Source organism: Chiroxiphia lanceolata, chromosome 14 (genome assembly GCF_009829145.1).
Source record: "Chiroxiphia lanceolata isolate bChiLan1 chromosome 14, bChiLan1.pri, whole genome shotgun sequence".
Lineage (NCBI taxonomy): Eukaryota > Metazoa > Chordata > Aves > Passeriformes > Pipridae > Chiroxiphia > Chiroxiphia lanceolata.
In genome coordinates, this window is record NC_045650.1 from 20,440,029 (window position 1) to 20,456,933 (window position 16,905).

Consider the following 16,905-nt stretch of genomic DNA (forward strand, 5'->3'; position numbering starts at 1 on the left):
CGCGCTCGCCTGGGAGCACAACAAGCGCCACGCTCGCGGCCGCGGGGCGGGGCCGGGCGGTCTCCGCCAATGAGCGCTCGCCCCGCGCGCCGGCCCCGCCCCGCGGTGCGCGCAGCGGCCCCGCGGCCCGACCCGACCCGGCCCGGCCCGGCCCCAGGATGCGGGAGGCGCCCGCGCTGCCCCGCGGCCCCGCCGCGCCCGGCCCCGGCCCCGGCCCCGGCCCCGCGCCCGTCCCCGGCTTCCTCGCCAAGCTCTGGGCGCTGCTGGAGGACCCGGACAGCGACGACGTCATCTGCTGGAGCAGGGTGAGGCGGCCGCGCGGGCCCGGCCCGGGGAGGCCTGCGCGGAGGGCTCGGGGTGGTGGGGAGTGCGGGGCCGTGCGGGGCCCTGCGGGCCGGGCGGCGGCGGCGGCGGCGGCGAGGGAGGGGGAGGATCCCCGGCTGCCCGCAGCGCCCCGAGCCCGGTGGGGCAGCCCCGCGGCTGTGGCCGGGACGCCGCGCTGCCCGCGCACCCCCCGGTGCGGCCCGGGGGCCGGTCCCAAATTCCCGGTCACCGGCGTCGGGTGGGGAAAGGAGTCATTAACTGTTAGTTTTCTTTGCGGAGCGGAGGCAGATGCGCCCCGCGGGCACAGGGCATGGACACACAGACCACACACCCCAGACAAGCACCGTGTTTATTTTTGTCCTTGTCATTTTTAAATCCGAGGGATTTTCTCCACTGTTTTTAGCCGTTTGTCCTTTACAAGGAAAAGATAAAAAGAAACACAGTGTTTTTGTTCTCTTTGTGAATAGCATTAAAAGTGATGCAGAAAAAGTCTGGCCGCTTCCAGGAAGTTTGATCTTGAGCATATGATAAATCTGGGACTGCTGGTGTCTCACTTACCCCTGGTCACCGCTGGGTTGTGTTGTCTGAACTTTTGGTTCAGACAACTAACAGCAACGTTACTTGGTTATTTTTAGTGATGACGTAGCACGTACAATGGAATAATCTTGTCAGGAGCTGGTCAGACTGATGAAGGGAGATGAAATCTCTCTAGTGGTGTGAATTCCATTGTGTTTGAGCAATGCTTATGTTTCCTGTGGACAAGGAGAGCAGGTTTTTAGAACAATTTTGCTTTGGATTAAGATCAAAGCATCAGGGCTTTAAGAAAATCCCTATTCAATAGAAGTGTTCCATGTAACTGTGTCTCTGTATTAAAATTTTTTAGTCCAGTCCCAAGTACTGAGAAGTATTCCCACAGGCAGTTCCCTTGGTGAAGTGTTTTGCTCTTTTCTGCTGTCAGAACCGTCTCTGCTGATTTATGGTCTTCACTTAAGAGCAACATCTAAGGAAAGCTGTGCTTGTTCATTAACTGTTACTCCTGTTTATTTCCTAGAATGGCGAGAATTTCTGCATTCTGGATGAGCAGAGGTTTGCCAAGGAGCTGCTCCCCAAGTACTTCAAACACAACAATATCTCCAGCTTCATACGGCAGCTCAACATGTGTAAGCATCAGCTGTTGCTACGTGTTCTCTCTGCCAAGTTCATTGCTCCTTGGCTTCATTTTGGATTTCTTTAAACAAGCAAGTGGATTTGGCAAGTCTCATCCCTGAAAACCTGGGTTCTGGCCTTGAGTTTGCTTTGCAAAAGAAAACACTGATGGTGGAGCTTGGCTTAGTCTTTGGTTTTTGTGTTTCAGCTCCAAGTCCTTTAGAGCAACAGCTGTAAGAATATGTAAGAACCCCCCAGGGTGGGGTTCCCTGGGCTCCAGTGGTGCTGTTAATGTAGCAGCAAACATATGTGTACCCTGGGGAGCAAAGGCTGTGAATACACCCATACTCCTAGAATGTGAAAAAAATTGCCTGGATTTGGGGCTGCCACTGCTTTTGCTTGCATTGCTGTGTTGGAGCCTGATCAGTCCTGCTGATGGGCTGAGCTGGACTATGTTTCTCATTACATTTTCTGTGCTTGTGAGCATCATGTGGCAGCACTGTATAGCACATGTACAGCGTAGCCAGGCAAAGGGATGCTGTGAGAGAGAGACTGCAGCACCCAGCAGGAATAGCTCCAGAAGCTTCTGGGCCCAGTGGAGGGGCAAAGTGCACAGGAGATGCTGCCTTAGTTAGAATTTCATTGGGAGTGAGAGGGAGGAGCTCTCTGTCCATGTCCAGTAGTTTGCCTGGTCTCTCTAGCTGATGCTTGTATAGATTTTGTCAGATGTGAGAGAAGGCACACCTGTTTAGTCTTTGGACAGAGTGTAGATGCAGTTCTTTGTGTCATGTGCTCCTGTTTCTGTGACCCTGTTAACTTGAGTGACAAAGGGTAATCCAAAGAAACAATTGTCACTTCCTTTGTAGCCAGGGTAAATGGGAAAATGCAAATATTCCTATGAAGGCGTGCAATGCAGTGGCAGCCTCCTTTTCCTGGTGGACCTATCCTGGCTCCATAACGCCAACTCTGTTGGGGCACAGCGAAACTGGAATGCATTAACTGTGTTAAAACCTTGAGCGAGGAGAGAGATGGATTGGTCTGTCAGCTCTGTCCTGCCTCCACCCTGTGGTGCTTAAACAGTGATGGAAATAGAGCTGGCAATGTCTCACTTTGTGCAGACAGTTCTCCATACTTGGAGGAGGTGCTCTGCTGCAAGTATTTGCACAGGCAGGGAACTAACTTCCCTATCTTGCTTTATTCTGTAGACCATGGTGGTGCATGACAGCATTTGCTTTGATATGTAGTTGTCGGGGATGAAAGGGGAAGGTGTACCATTCCTCTGCTTGCACTGGGACAAGATTCTGTGTAAGATGTCATAACAAATCTCGTTTCTAACTAACTGCTATTGTGGTTTGGACATGACTGTCTTGCCCATGGACACTTGGTGACCTCTGCCACACAGCTGTGTGTGCAGCCTGCCAGGGCGTTCCATGGTACTGTGGACATGTTCTCTAGCTGTGAAGATCAAAGCAGTGAAATCACTGAGCACCAGCAAAAGCTGCTTTGGCTGTTTTTCACAGGTTCTGCTTCCAGTAACTGTGGTGCTTTGGATATTTTGGTAGCCTTGGAGTTTTCTTAAGCTGTATGTTGTAACAGTCAGCTTTGCACTGGGAGAAATGCCTTTGCTGATTCCTCTCCACAGATGGTTTCAGGAAGGTGATTGCTCTGGAGAATGGTATCATTACAGCAGAGAAGAGCTCAGTCATTGAATTCCAGCACCCTTTCTTCAAGCAAGGGAAGGCACATTTACTGGAAAACATCAAGCGCAAGGTACAGTCTAAGCACAATGTTTACTTCACTGTGTCATGAAAAATGGCTTATTAACAGCATGTATGGGTGTTTCAGAGCCAGCAAATGCCATGGGAAACAAGGTTGTATATCCTGATGCAAACCTTAGTAACTCACTCACGATGCCATGCTGGTGCTTAGCTGGGCCTCCTTGTGCCAGCACTTAGACAAAACCCTCCCTGCTGTTGGCAATGCGCTGGGATAGGACACATTCTGCATCTCCATCAAACAAGAGCCCTTTCCACAGAGCTCATATCCCTGATTGCAGCTTATCACAGTCTGCAGTTCTGTCAGCGTCTCCAACTCGGAGAGAGGCACAAAGTGAAAGAAGCAAAAGAAATACAGTTTCATTTGGGACTCATTGAAAATTAGCAAGGGCATCAGTAATCATTTCATTTGGGTGAGTTTGCATAAATTATAGTGTTCCTCCAAAACTATGTTGCCACTAAGCTACATCTTTATGAGCACTTTCTGGTTTTCTTTTGTACGTTCAGGCCTTGTCTGACCTGTTTCTGCACAGATATTCATCTTCTCTTGACACATTACTGCCCATAATATCCTAAGGAAGAGAGTATCATGATACATCATGTTGACATTTGAACGGCAGAATCTTTTCTTTAGGCTGTCGTCAGGTGTGGCTGCATTGCCCAGGGTAATAAAAGCCCAGGGTAGGCTGGAGAGCCACAATTGTGTTTGGATCGATTCCTCGCTGAGCTGCCCCTGCTCGGAGCCAGAATCGATTCCCCGGTGCTGGCTCAGGCCGGTGCTCCCCCCGTGTGAGCACCACGCGTGTCCAGCACCGCGCGTGTCCCAGCACCACGCGTGTCCCAGCACCGCCCGTGTCCCAGCACCACGCGTGTCCCAGCACCGCCCGTGTCCCAGCACCACGCGTGTCCCAGCACCGCGCGTGTCCCAGCACCACGCGTGTCCCAGCACCGCGCGTGTCCCAGCACCGCGCGTGTCCAGCACCACGCGTGTCCAGCACCGCCCGTGTCCCAGCACCGCGCATGTCCCAGCACCGCGCGTGTCCCAGCACCACGCGTGTCCAGCACCGCCCGTGTCCCAGCACCGCGCATGTCCCAGCACCGCGCGTGTCCCAGCACCACGCGTGTCCAGCACCACACGTGTTGGGGCAGGCAGCCAGTGACGACAGGTGTGGCACTGTGTGTCCCAGGGGTGGGGCACTGGGTGGAGTGTTCTAGATGAAAAGACAAAAGCTCTGCTTAGTGCCAAGGACATCCATGTAAAGTATTGAATAGGTTGGTGAAACATTTTCTTTGTTGCACAGGAAATATTAGTGATTTTTTTGCAAAACAGTTATTAGTTTTCTTGCTGTTTTACTGCCTGGAATGGAGCCATATTCCAGTATTGGCTATAAACCGGATTTCAAGCCTCTGTCAGGAATGCAGGTTTGAATGCAGGACTTGCTTTACTTATTCCCTTTCACTGTTAACTCTGCTGGTGTGCAGACACCCTGTGTGTCTTCATGGAATCCCAGAATGGTTTGAGTTGGAAGGGTCCTTAAAAGCTCATCTCATTCCACCCCCTTGCTGTGGGCAGGCACACCTCCCACTTGCCATGTTGCTCTAAGCCCTATCCAACCTGACTTGGTACACTCCCAGGGATGGGGCAGCTGCAGCTTCTCTGGACTGGTTGTGTCAGGGCCTCACCACTCTAATTAGCCAGTTGGAGACTGAAGAGCAGTTCCGTGCACTTGGGCAGAATATTTTAGTTGGAGCCTTTTTTTAGAGGCTGGCCACATTTGAAATTCCCACCTGCTGCCTGCATCTTTCGGGTGTCTTCCCCATGGAGAGATGGTGTGTTGAAAAGAAATCAGACAGCCATGAATTCCGTTTGGGATGCACCCTGGGTACATTAGCATAAGTTAGTACCTGCAACAAACAGTGAAGCTTCTAAACTGCAGACAGGGAGGAGAACTGTCAGACCCTTCAGCCAATCCTTTGCATCACAGGATTGTGTTAAGAAAATAGTTAGTCATGTCTGAGGAGTGATTGCACAACAGCTGTGTTCTGTTCCAGCATGAAGGAGTGGGATGTTGGTTTATAACACCATAGGTCTGCTTCTGACCATCCCCTTGCCCTTTGGAAGACAGGATCTGTTAGCCAACCTGTGTGGAAGTTATCTCACACCTCAGCAGGCCAATTCCAGATGCTTTCACCTCCTGCTTGGAATTTAGTAGAATAAGAAGAAAACTCCCAGTATGCTGTAGGTTGGGAGGGATATCTGGTGCAACTCCGTTTGGTTCCATCATAGTCAGTATTTGGCAAAATGATGTTTAAAATGATGCCCACAAAACCTGGATGTGTCATTCCGAGCTGTGATGCACTAGACCTGTCTTTTTCAAAATCCTGAATTGTGTCATAGCTAGCAATGCTCCCGCTGCAGAGAGAGTTCCTGAAGGAACCAGAAAATCTTTAACATAGAAGTGCAGGAAGGAGGTAGTGAGCTTTTTGCTTTCTGGTGGCTCTTCCACCATCATTTGAAGTGGCAACATTCACAGATTCTGCTATGGGCAGAAGAGCGGATTGGACTCTTCTTTCTGGAGACAAGTCTCTGTACCTTTGGAATATCACTGAGCAGAGAGGTAGTAGAGGAAACACCAATATGGGAATCTGCAATTCAGGTGGTGTGGGACAAATTTTCAGATCGAGTAGGATGCATCTAACTTGACACCTTCATCCTCCAGGAACTTAATGGAAATTTTTTACTCCTCTGCTGGCAGATGTACTCACACCCAGAAGGAATATGATCATCTTGTTCTTCTTCCACTGTCAATTGTGTTTTGCTTTTGGCTGGTGTTTGCCTGTGACACTAGAGGGCAGAGAGCCCCCAGGGAAAGCCCCTTGCAGTCAGTGGTTTTTATCATGAATTACAGTCATGAATCTACTGTCTTCAGGTACAAAGTGGTAATCTCATCTTTTCACTGACATCTTGTTTTTTTCGTACAGTGCAGACTGTCCTAAGGACTGTCACATACAGCAGTTGTGGTGTTTTGTGACATGTAAGAATTACAGTGTTACCTGGTCTCGTAGCAGAGCCTGTCCCTGTTCTGCAGACTGACTGCACTCTCCCTGCAGCAAGGAGTATGCGAGGCACTGTTTGTAGTAAAACATGTGTACCTATTTTAGGTGTCTGCAGTGAGAACCGAGGATCTCAAGGTCTGCACGGAGGATTTGCACAAAGTCCTGTCCGAGGTGCAGGAGATGAGAGAGCAGCAGAACAACATGGATGTCAGGCTGGCTAATATGAAGAGGTAGACTCAGCTGTTTCGGAGGCGCTTATACATTAAATGTGGCTTATATCTGGTGGAGCTTGGCTAAATATGGGTTTCATTTGGACTGGAAACAGGTGAAGCTGTATTTTTTCCTAAGAATGCCCATTCCACCCCACACAACATTCTGAATCTTGTGTGTTTTTATAATTCAGTTACAGACTGGAGATTAAGACTGGGAGTTTGTTGACTGTCTTGAGATTTCACTTTGGTTGCCAGCAGCTTTTTAGGGCAATCAAAACATTTCCTTTTCTGAACACAAACAGGGTTAGATGCAGTGAGGGACAATTAGTGTTTGGTTTTCTTTCTAATTGGAAGTGGACTTTGCACATCCTCATCTCTGTTCCCACAGATCCTCTTCATATAGGCACTGGTAATTCATTTAGGTCATTGGTATGCCAGCAGGTATCAACCAGAGTTCAGGAGATACCTTACTCCCTCTGTTTCTTTAAAAAAACCCAACACCACCTTGAACACCACCTTTGAGCCTGTCCTGAGGCTGTCGGTGCTTGGAAACAGGCTGAGTGTAACACAGTCTTTATTTGACAGCTTTGAGGCTTTGAAGGAATACCTCAGATTGAGATTATTGGTGGAGTAGCAGAGGATGAGGGTGCACTTATTGAGTGTTTGGTCCTGCCTGATGGAAAATGGAGTTAAATTAACCCAGAGTTTATGCTAGTGGATTGGATTACCTGAGAGTTAGTTATCCATAGAGGGAATGTTGTCATTAGTCCTGCAAGGTACTGTGAAAGTTTGAAAGCTGTAAAACTAGAGCATATAAAGTAAACTCTGTTCATCCTCTGTCTTCTGATTTATTCTGCATTGCAGAGAAAATAAGGCCCTGTGGAAAGAAGTGGCAGTTCTAAGGCAGAAGCACAGTCAACAACAGAAGCTGCTGTCTAAGGTACCATTGCAGCATCTTCAGTGCTACCATCCTTATTCCTGCCTCTGTGATACTTCATGGCATTCTTTGCTTATGTAGAATGACAAATGACACAGAGCTGAACAGGCTGTATTGATACAGCACAAAGAAAATGTTCACAGTTCCTGAGTGTCCCAGAAGTAGCACAGTAAAGAACCACGAGCAAAGCACTAAGGAAAAGTCATAGTAGAATGTCAGTGTGTGGAGGCAGTGCATGGTAACAGGAGCCCAGAACACAAGATTGCAGGCACATGGAACCGAGTCTGTGAAAGATCTTGGACCAGGACACACTTAGACCACTTGTGAAGTGAATATGGAACCTGGAAACTGTAGGAGCTTGTGCACTGGAACAAATTTTCTCTGGTTTATCCCTCAGCTGTTTCTGGTCTGGAATCCTCTAGTGACTTGTGCTGTTATATTGCGTTTCAAAAAAAAAACCCCCAACTGTGGAAGTGGGATAAGTTCTATGCAGTTTGTAACTCTTGTTTTGTTTCTTAAGATACAATTGCAAATGGATTTTTAATTTACCTGTTAATTTCAGTCACATAACTGCATCATTTTATAGTAAAATCTGAATTAAGAATTTGATGTTAGGATTGCTATGCTGACCACTTGGTTTTGGTTTTTTTCCCTTGTTTTTCCTTTTTAGATTCTTCAATTTATACTAAGTTTGATGCGAGGAAATTACATTGTTGGGGTCAAAAGAAAAAGGTAATTACTTTATAGGTCCCAGATCCGTGTCAGATGTGAATTATAGGCATAAATTGGCTTCTAGTGTATGAACTATATTTTTATTACTTGTATATTCAAACTTGAGAAAGCCAATGGAAGTTGAATCAAACACAAAATAAAGATTTTCCTCCTTACCACTAAAAAAAATAGGCAGGGAGAGAATATTCTATACATACTCAGTTCCAAAGGGCAGGGTTATTGGAAGTGATAACTCTCAAAACATGCACATGTGACTGACTTCTTCTAAACACAGCGTATGTGTAGTGCAGACTGCCTGCAGTGCCCTTCCTGACACACATTCCCAAGAGCCAGGCTTCTTAGGAGGGAAAGAATGATTGTCCTTACTATTACTGCATGTATTTGGCACTGCTGCAGCTCCTTCCTGTGGAACTAACGATGTACTAAAGCCGTTGGTTTTCTCAGGTCTCTCACGGACGCTGCAGGTGCTTCACCCTCCAAGTACAGCCGTCAGTACGTCCGCATACCTGTGGAGAGTGGCCAAGCTGTAAGTGTCCAGGGAAAGAGGCAGTGGGTTGAACAGAATGATACCTGGGGATACCAGTCTACCCTGTAGCTACAAATACACTAATCTTGTTATCAAATGCTCTTCCTTTTGCAATGGGCAGCTTTAGAGCATTGCTCTGGCTGTAGAGTCGTGCAAATCAGTACAACTGGTCACAGATAAAATCTGAACAGGAAAGAGAAGCTGCAAGAAGAATGGGGCTTCAAAATAAAAAAAGAAAAGGTCAGAGCCTGTGGTTTACTCATTCTGTGCTGTATTTGCAGATGGCTTTTTCCGAACATAGTGCAGATGAAGAGGATGGAAATGGCACAGGTCTCATCATCCGAGATATCACTGACACCCTGGAAAATGCCACTGACGGCCTCCTCGCCGTGGCACACACGAGTGGCAGAGCCAGGTATGTCCAAAGCACATGTTTATGCTTGGGTTGTTAACTGGTAGTTATGTTGATGTTGGTGATTCCACGTGGATTCTGGGAAACAGCCTCTCTGAATGTTCACACCGTTTGTGCATGACAAGGCCTGTTGTAGGCTCTCCTTTTTACAGCATGTACCACTGGTCATGGTCAGAGCTTGTGTCTCTTCAGGAGCACCTGGAGGCCTGTCAGGCTGATGGGCGCTTCAGGTTTGATTTGCTGAGGCTTTTCTGCCTGTTCAACAAATAAGCACATACTTGACTTTTCGACTGAACGGGGACCTAAATGCATATAGAGGTGACTAATGAACAATCCAAAATGTATATAGGTTACTGACAGACAAATCAAGATGTATAGTTTTATCTCCAGTCTCGGTACTTCTCTCACTAAGCATAGCCTAGGGAAGACATCCTCTGTGTGGCAGCAGATTCTAGTGAAAACCCATTTAGTTTATAACACCCAGAGTGAAATACGGACCAATTTGGAATCTTTTCTTTTGAGAGTCTGTCTGTTAGGAGTTTCCCTCCTGCCTAATTTCCATGTATTATATTGCTGCTTTTAGCCTGGGAAAATGGGGTGTTTTGCCCTGATATGTACTCTCTGTATAAGCTGTAATAAGAAATTCTTCATCTGCCTTTAGGAAGACACTTTGCTGCTTTTTCTAAAAACCAGTTCATTGTTTGAACTCTCGACTGGCTTGGTGTTATTAAGGTTCGGGATGCTAAAGCTGAGATGAATAGCAGTGCAGCTGATGAATTCTCCTGCGTGTTGTTTCTCTTGGGGTTACATTTTAGAGAGCCACAGGCAGCTGTGGATCCCGGCTTACCTCTTTGTCAAGTATCACAGCCAAGTGAGTTAAATTGTGCAGAACCTGTCCCACCAGTTCCTGTAAATGATGTCAGCAAATCCAGTGAAATAGGCAATGCTGCTCTGGAACTCCACACTGCACAACCAAATGCTCCAGAGGACCCCGTGTCAGTGATTGACTCCATCTTGAATGAGAACAACTCTGGAAATCAAAATGATCCTTTGCTGGACAGGTATTAACTTGTTTCTGAAAACTGTTACACTGTCATCACCTTGTGGGGTCTTGTTGGAGTTTTGGAGGATGTGTTTGGCAGAATGTAGGGAATCAGCTTTTGAATTGTCATTGATGAAGTGAATTCTCTGTGCCTCTGCTAGCAGGGCTTGAAAAAGCCAAGGGTTGGCATCACACACTGTAAAAGGGCAAGTTCCCCTGTCACCTCTGTGGTAACTAGTGTGCCTGACTGCTGGTGTGTCCATCCTAGGGCCTGTGAAGGTCAGTCTGTCCCATCAGCCCGCTGCTGGCACTGCCAGGAGCTGCCAAGCAGCAGGTGAAGGGCACTGATCTCGGGCATGCACTGTGGCCATTTTGTTCCTGGGACCTGGACGTGGATTGTTCCAGTGGCCAGTGGGTGTCAGCTCAGTGTTCTTTCCTTTCTCTACCCCTCTTTCCTGTAGAGGTGTTCCCAGGTGCCCTGTCAGATCAGACACCCCTGGATGAGGGATGCAGGCTGTGGGTTCCCACTCCACACCACCTGTGTGCAGCTCCCAGCTCTGCTTCAGCCCCTGAGCTTTGCCAGCGCCGTCACTGCGGCTGCAGGAGAGCTGGATTGAGGAACCTGCTTTGATTCTTGCTCCTACAGCTCTCCTGCTGTGGTCAGTGGCAGGTAGGAAGGTCTGGGATGGTGTCCCAGCACTTGTGTGATCTGAAGGCCCTGCAGTACCTTCCCTCTTGGGCACTGGGAGCTGCCCGTTCCTCACAGCTGAGAATTCAGTACAGGAGGAGCTGATGGCACAGCAAGACACTTGGTATGGGCACTGTGCCTGCAGCCATCTTTTCCCTTCCTTCACTGTCCTTCAATTCCTGCCCACTGTCCCTGGAAACATGTCCAATTTGGCAACAAGCTGATGTTTCAAAGTAGGTAGAGTTCCTTCAGGCCCAGATTATTTCCATCCCTTTGCTTGTCATTTATTGTTCAGGGGAAAACCATCAGACCTTAGTTTAAACACATACTGGTGTACAGGCTGGGATCTGAGAACATTCACCAGATATTAAAATGAGGGAGGAAGTAGGTGTGGAGGGAGGAACTGCTTTTTCACCCAGTAGCTGTTGCTGTGCTTGCTGTTCACGTGGTCTTCCTTGCGCCTGTACCTCAAAGCTGGAGTGAAAGGTGATGCAGGAATGCGGTTTCATCTGTTGGGTTATTCTGGATGGTAAGCAACCTGCTTCGTGGGGGAAGAGAAGTCCCTGCTTGCTAACTGTGCCTTACAGTACTATGTCATTTTGGTTTTTTAGAGAAGAAATTCAGGATTTTCTGAACTGCATTGATGCCAGCCTTGAAGAGCTCCAAGCAATGCTGTCAGGGAAGCAGTACAACTTCGGTGCCGAAGCATTCAGCGACGTGAGTGTCTTCTCACTGTTATGATTTCTGAGAAATACTGCTCAAGTTGCATCATAAAATGTTACTGGTTTATTTGATGTTGTAATGGGTAAGGAGGGGAAACATCCTGAGAAGCAAATAGTTACAGATAGTATGATTCGTAGGCATTTACAGTGTACAGGGTAACATTGGAAGCCTTTCCCAGGTCATGCAGGATTTCTGTTCTACATAACTCAAGAGGGAAGCCTTGCTTGTCCTTCATAATCCTCAGTCACATATCATCACATCCTGACTGTGTGTTTGATTATGCTTTATGATATGGAGTGAAACTCAGCTGTATTCCTGGAATCACTGGGAAATATGGTGACCTTTTCTTCTCCTGTCACCTCAGTTTACTGCCACAGGTCAAAGCCCCTGGCTGGAGGCCCATGGAGGAGCCACTGTCCCCATGCTTCAGTGGAAGGAGCAGCACGCTGTTCCTACCATCCCTTCAGGAGCCTCTGCAGTTTTGTTTCAAGAACTTTATTAGTTGACATATGGTCTGGTTTTATTTTCAGACATTTAATCCCGAGCTGCCAGCCCTGGATATGAACTTGATGGAAACACCGCCTGGTATGGAAAATGTAAGAGTAACATTTGCTTCTTTGGTGGGAAAGGCGAATTCTGGGAGCTGAATCATGTGAGATGCAGCATGAGGGTGGGGCTGGGGCACAGCCTGAAACTGCCAGTTCATCCCTTCTGGCTGACCCCAGGGTGTCAGTTATCAGTGTTGGCATGTAGGAATTTAACAGGGATCTCAAGATAATTTCCAGTCCTGCATTCCTAGTGTAGTCACACACTCGAAATGCCTGTCTGAAAACTGAAGGAAAAGTACTAAATGAAAATTGTAACGCAATACACCGGTTTGTTCTGCATGTGGTTGTATGGGGTTTCCTTAGAGGATATACAGAAGCTCAGCACAAACTTCTCTTAGTCCAATTCCTAAAATGGATTCATACTATTAAAAAAACCTCTTGTGTTATTTTTGTTGTAGTCCTGAAATAATATTTAAATTAGGACTTCCCACTCAGAAGAGTTTATACTACAGCTGATGTAAAATGCAGCTGTGTTTAAGCAGTGCCTGCAAAATTTAATTGCATAATGAAATCATGTTTTACTGTTATCCCAACAAGACAGATTATAATAAAGTTTCTGGTTTGGAAGGTAAAACAAATATTTGCCAGTCAGAAGCTTTTTTGACCTAGTAAGTTAAGTTTGTCTGTATTTGACTGGGCGTCCTTCTGAGAGCAGTGTGCAGGCCCTCGTGTGCAACAATGGGCTCATTCCTCAGCTGTTCCATCTCTCTTCCCTTCTCTTTCACCTCTAATTCTGTTAACCAGTCAGTAAAGACTTCAATTTTGTTGTTGTTAAACATTCTATCTTAACTCTCTGTCTGCTTTATTTCAGATGGAAAACTTGGCAGAGAGCACTGAAGGTCTGGGAGTGAGTGAGAGGGAAACAGCAGGAAGCAAAGGTGGGTAGGAAGGAACACTGAGCACTATGACAGCTCCAGACTCTTCCAAAACTTGGTATTGAAATTGAATTTTTGTAGCCTGTAATATGGTTTATCTCCTTCTTTGAGTTTAAAATTTTTGTGAAGACTGGGGTGTTTCACTGATCTTGAAGCTGTGCCTCAGTCTCAAGAGGCCCATCCTGTTCCCTGTGGTGGTGCTGACTGTTTCCTTTTTCACATAGAAACATGACACAGGTTCCACAATGGGGAGCAGAACTGCAGATGTCCTTGTGGCAGTATCTCCTATGCAGGCTGTGACCACCCCCCCAGGGGCAGTGCTGTGACCCCCCCCAGGGGCAGTGCTGTGACCCCCCCCAGGGGCAGTGCTGTGACCCCCCCTCAAGGGCAGTGCTGTGACCCCCCCTCAAGGGCAGTGCTGTGATCCCCCCAGGGGCAGTGCTGTGACCCCCCCTCAAGGGCAGTGCTGTGAACCCCCAAGGGGCAGTGCTGTGATCCCCCCAGGGGCAGTGCTGTGACCCCCCCCTCAAGGGCAGTGCTGTGACCCCCCCTCAAGGGCAGTGCTGTGACCCCCCCTCAAGGGCAGTGCTGTGATCCCCCCAGGGGCAGTGCTGTGACCCCCCCCTCAAGGGCAGTGCTGTGATCCCCCCAGGGGCAGTGCTGTGACCCCCCCCTCAAGGGCAGTGCTGTGACCCCCCCCTCAAGGGCAGTGCTGTGACCCCCCCTCAAGGGCAGTGCTGTGACCCCCCAGGGGCAGTGCTGTGACCCCCCCTCAAGGGCAGTGCTCTGACCCCCCAGGGGCAGTGCTCTGACCCCCCAAGGGCAGTGCTGTGACCCCCCAAGGGCAGTGCTGCTGGGTTGCCACTGCAGTGCTGCCATTACATGCCATGGGAATCAGAGGCTTGGAGTGAGCTTCAGACCCTGATGTTTGCAGACACAGGATCTTGGCTCGACTCTGGCAGCCATGGGTGTAGGGGCTTTCCAAGCCCATCTTGAGGCTTCCTGTAGTGCACCAAGTCTGAAGCAGCCTCTCCAGGTTTTCTTGCCTTGAATAAGAGCCTTCACTTAGTGAAACGCTTTGAACTGTTTGTTTTCCCTCAGATATGCAGCTGATCCAGTACAGGGCCAACCCTCTGCTTTCCTTATTTGAAGAACAACCCTCAGGTGAAGTTGCAGGAAAGATGGAGGATCCAAAAGACTTTCTGCTGCCTCCCCTGGAGGAGAAACCTGCTCTCCAGTCTCCATCAGGCAGTGGAACCATTGTGCCACTCACAGCTCCAGCAAGCCAGGCTGAGTCTCTGGACACCCTGGGAATGGGTGATCCACCTCTCCTCCCAGAGGATGGGAATGGAGAGTATAAACTGTTTCCACTCCTGCTCCTTAGTCCTGTTGCTAACTTCATAGATGAGGCCTCTGAGATAGAAACTTCTTGAACTCAGAATATCTGTAACTGGCTTAGTGCTGTGGAATAGCCACCACAGGACTGGAGCAGCAAGAAGTGTGAGCTTTGTCCTCACCTGCTTCCTGGAGACCCTGTTCTGCACAGACAAATGGAAGTTCTCTTGTTCCAAGCAAGGAGCACATCTGGGAGAACTGAACACAAGCTCAGAACAAAAGCTGGTGGAGTGAAGGCACTAGGCAGAAGGGAATAACAACCTCCCTGTAAACATACCACAGTGTATTCCATAACTTTTTATCCAGTATCCTTATTGCAAGAGGAAATCTGTTTGTATCCTGTTTGTAAAGTTTGGCTGGGTTTTTTTTGTTGGGGGGGATGCTGTTTGTTTTTGTTAGCTGGATAGTAATGTGGTGTGTAATATTTTAAACCTGGGTTTACTCTTTGGAGAGCCTGCTTCAATAGGTGGCTTGTCTACTGTTTGGAATTAAGTTGGTTTTAAATTTCGTTTTTAATTTGAGATTTCTTTTTTGATGGTTTGTGGCTACAATTGTTTGCATCTGCTTAGATATCTTTCGTACTCCTAGATCTGCTCCTAGGTATAGGGAACATTTTTCCTATGGAAAATGACATTTTAACTGTGGAGTATTACTTTTAACATGCTAGCACACATCCATTGCCCCAGACTGTAGGAGTTGTGGTAGGAAGTGCTTGCCCCCTGCATAGCTGATATCTCATGCACATTGCATGGCAGTTCTGGGGTAACCTGCCCCCAGCTCACAGGTCATGTGTCCTTGGAGATGGTCAGTAGGACTGATTCATGTCTAGGAAAGGCCAGCAGCTGCCCCTAAAATGAGAAGGGGAGACCTGGGGCTTCGTGCTGCGGTTTCTGCCTGTGGAATCTTAAAGCCAAATTAACCAGATGCATCCAAGTCCTTTGACAGCAAATTACAAAATGTAGTGTCTGCTTCATCAAAAAGTCTCTCCCCAGAATTTCTTTCTGCACTGTTTTCCCAAGTTCTGTGAGCAGCTGCACTGTGGAGCCCAGCCCTGCTGTCGCTGGAGCAGCGAGTTCCCCTGTGCTGGTACCGAGTGTTACACGAGCCCACACAAACCTGCTGTGTGCTGAAGCAACACAGAACTGCTGGGGCTGCAAGAGGCCTGGATGCAGGTAGAAACCCCCTTTAATAATGTCACCTGATATTTCCTACCAGCACAATTACTTGAAATTTTTTCCAGTTTGGGGGATTCAGGCTTCCTACAGGCTTTGTTCTCTCTGAAGTTCCTGAACTAATAAGTTTTGAGCTCTTTTGTATTCAAGAATACAAGGTAATTAGACATTCTGAAGCCTGCTAGATAATAATGCATGTTACCTGTGCTGGCCTGACTTCGTTGGATTTGTGCTTCACTGTCAAATCTATGAGCTGCAGAGGAAGGTCCTGCTCCTGAATGTGTGTCTGTGTAACGCCTTCAGTGTCACTTATTCCCGTGTTTTTACCTGTTCTTACCTCGTTACCCTTCGTGTTTCTATCTTTTGAATTGCCTTTTGTCAAGTTTGTATTATTCAAGCTTTTCACAGTCTTTTCACTGACTTGAGGCCAAGGGCTGAATAGTCTCAAGTTTTTGTGAGCTGAAGGGAGTGGGGGGTGGTGAGCAAGTTACATCTGTCCTGGGTCTGGTTTGGTTTGTTGATTCCTCTCCAAAGGCCACAATTTTGCCAAGAGTGAAACAGTAAAAATCAGACCTTTCTGGTGCGCTGTTTGACAACACCATGCAGACAGCAGAGTTCTTGGGGAGGCTGCTCTGTGCCTCTCACTTCCTGCCCAAGTTGGATGGTAGTTCCTGTAAAGGGTTGGTGTCATGTTCTTCCGTCATGGAGTCCTCTCCCCTGAGCACATCTCACCATCGGGGGTTGGGTCTGAGTGCATCATGAGTTCTTACTACACTTTCTCTCCTAAGAAGTTAAGAAACCAAGGCTTAAGAAAACTGTAAAAAAAAAAAAAGCTTGTGCATCTGTGTATCTGGTTTATGTACTGGTCTGGGAAAAGTGTTTATTTATGCAAGTTTCCTACAAAAGATTGCAATGGAAAGGGGAAGGCTGAATACCAAGAAAAACCCACATGCTGAAGTAATTAAATGCAAGAATTGCAAAACCATTACTATGTTTCCTGTACATTCTTTGCATATGTTTTCTCTATGTGCCAACAGTTCCCAAACCTGTTCACTGATTTTTCCAAAACTAAGAGCTATTATGCTCGTCTCTCAGTGCAGCTGCTGCTGGTTCAGAAATAACTAGGATGCTGAGGATAGCCTGGTGCCTGCTTTCCTGAGCACAGGGAGGGCACCTGGGACTGGTTTTTCAAAGGGGGTGATTTGAAAGCTCAGAATACTGTGTGCTGAAAGATACAGCAGATGTAGTGCACCTGTGCACATGTTCTCCACAGACTCCACT

General features: G+C 47.8%; 1 protein-coding gene across 1 annotated transcript; it reads left to right on the plus strand.

Annotated features, from left to right (window-relative positions):
* Positions 1–158: 158 nt before the first annotated feature.
* LOC116793755 (heat shock factor protein 3-like) lies at positions 159–16,612 on the plus strand. The gene is made up of 13 exons (XM_032701825.1): positions 159–305; positions 1,376–1,484; positions 3,113–3,240; positions 6,408–6,532; positions 7,379–7,454; positions 8,122–8,183; positions 8,628–8,709; positions 8,991–9,124; positions 9,937–10,182; positions 11,463–11,568; positions 12,105–12,170; positions 12,994–13,060; positions 14,159–16,612. Exons 1-13 carry the CDS (start codon positions 159–161, stop codon positions 14,488–14,490), a joined length of 1,680 nt encoding a protein of 559 aa, XP_032557716.1. The 3' UTR covers positions 14,491–16,612.
* The last annotated feature ends 293 nt before the right edge of the window (positions 16,613–16,905 follow it).

What these genes read in the sequence shown, in the direction of transcription:
- LOC116793755 (XM_032701825.1), top strand. Translation starts at nt 159, where the DNA reads ATGCGGGAGGCGCCCGCGCTGCCCCGCGGCCCCGCCGCGCCCGGCCCC. An exon ending in GTTGGGGTCAAAAGAAAAAG is followed by an intron (nt 8,184 to 8,627) that starts GTAATTACTTTA and finishes TGGTTTTCTCAG; the next exon opens with GTCTCTCACGGACGCTGCAG. An exon ending in AATGATCCTTTGCTGGACAG is followed by an intron (nt 10,183 to 11,462) that starts GTATTAACTTGT and finishes TTGGTTTTTTAG; the next exon opens with AGAAGAAATTCAGGATTTTC.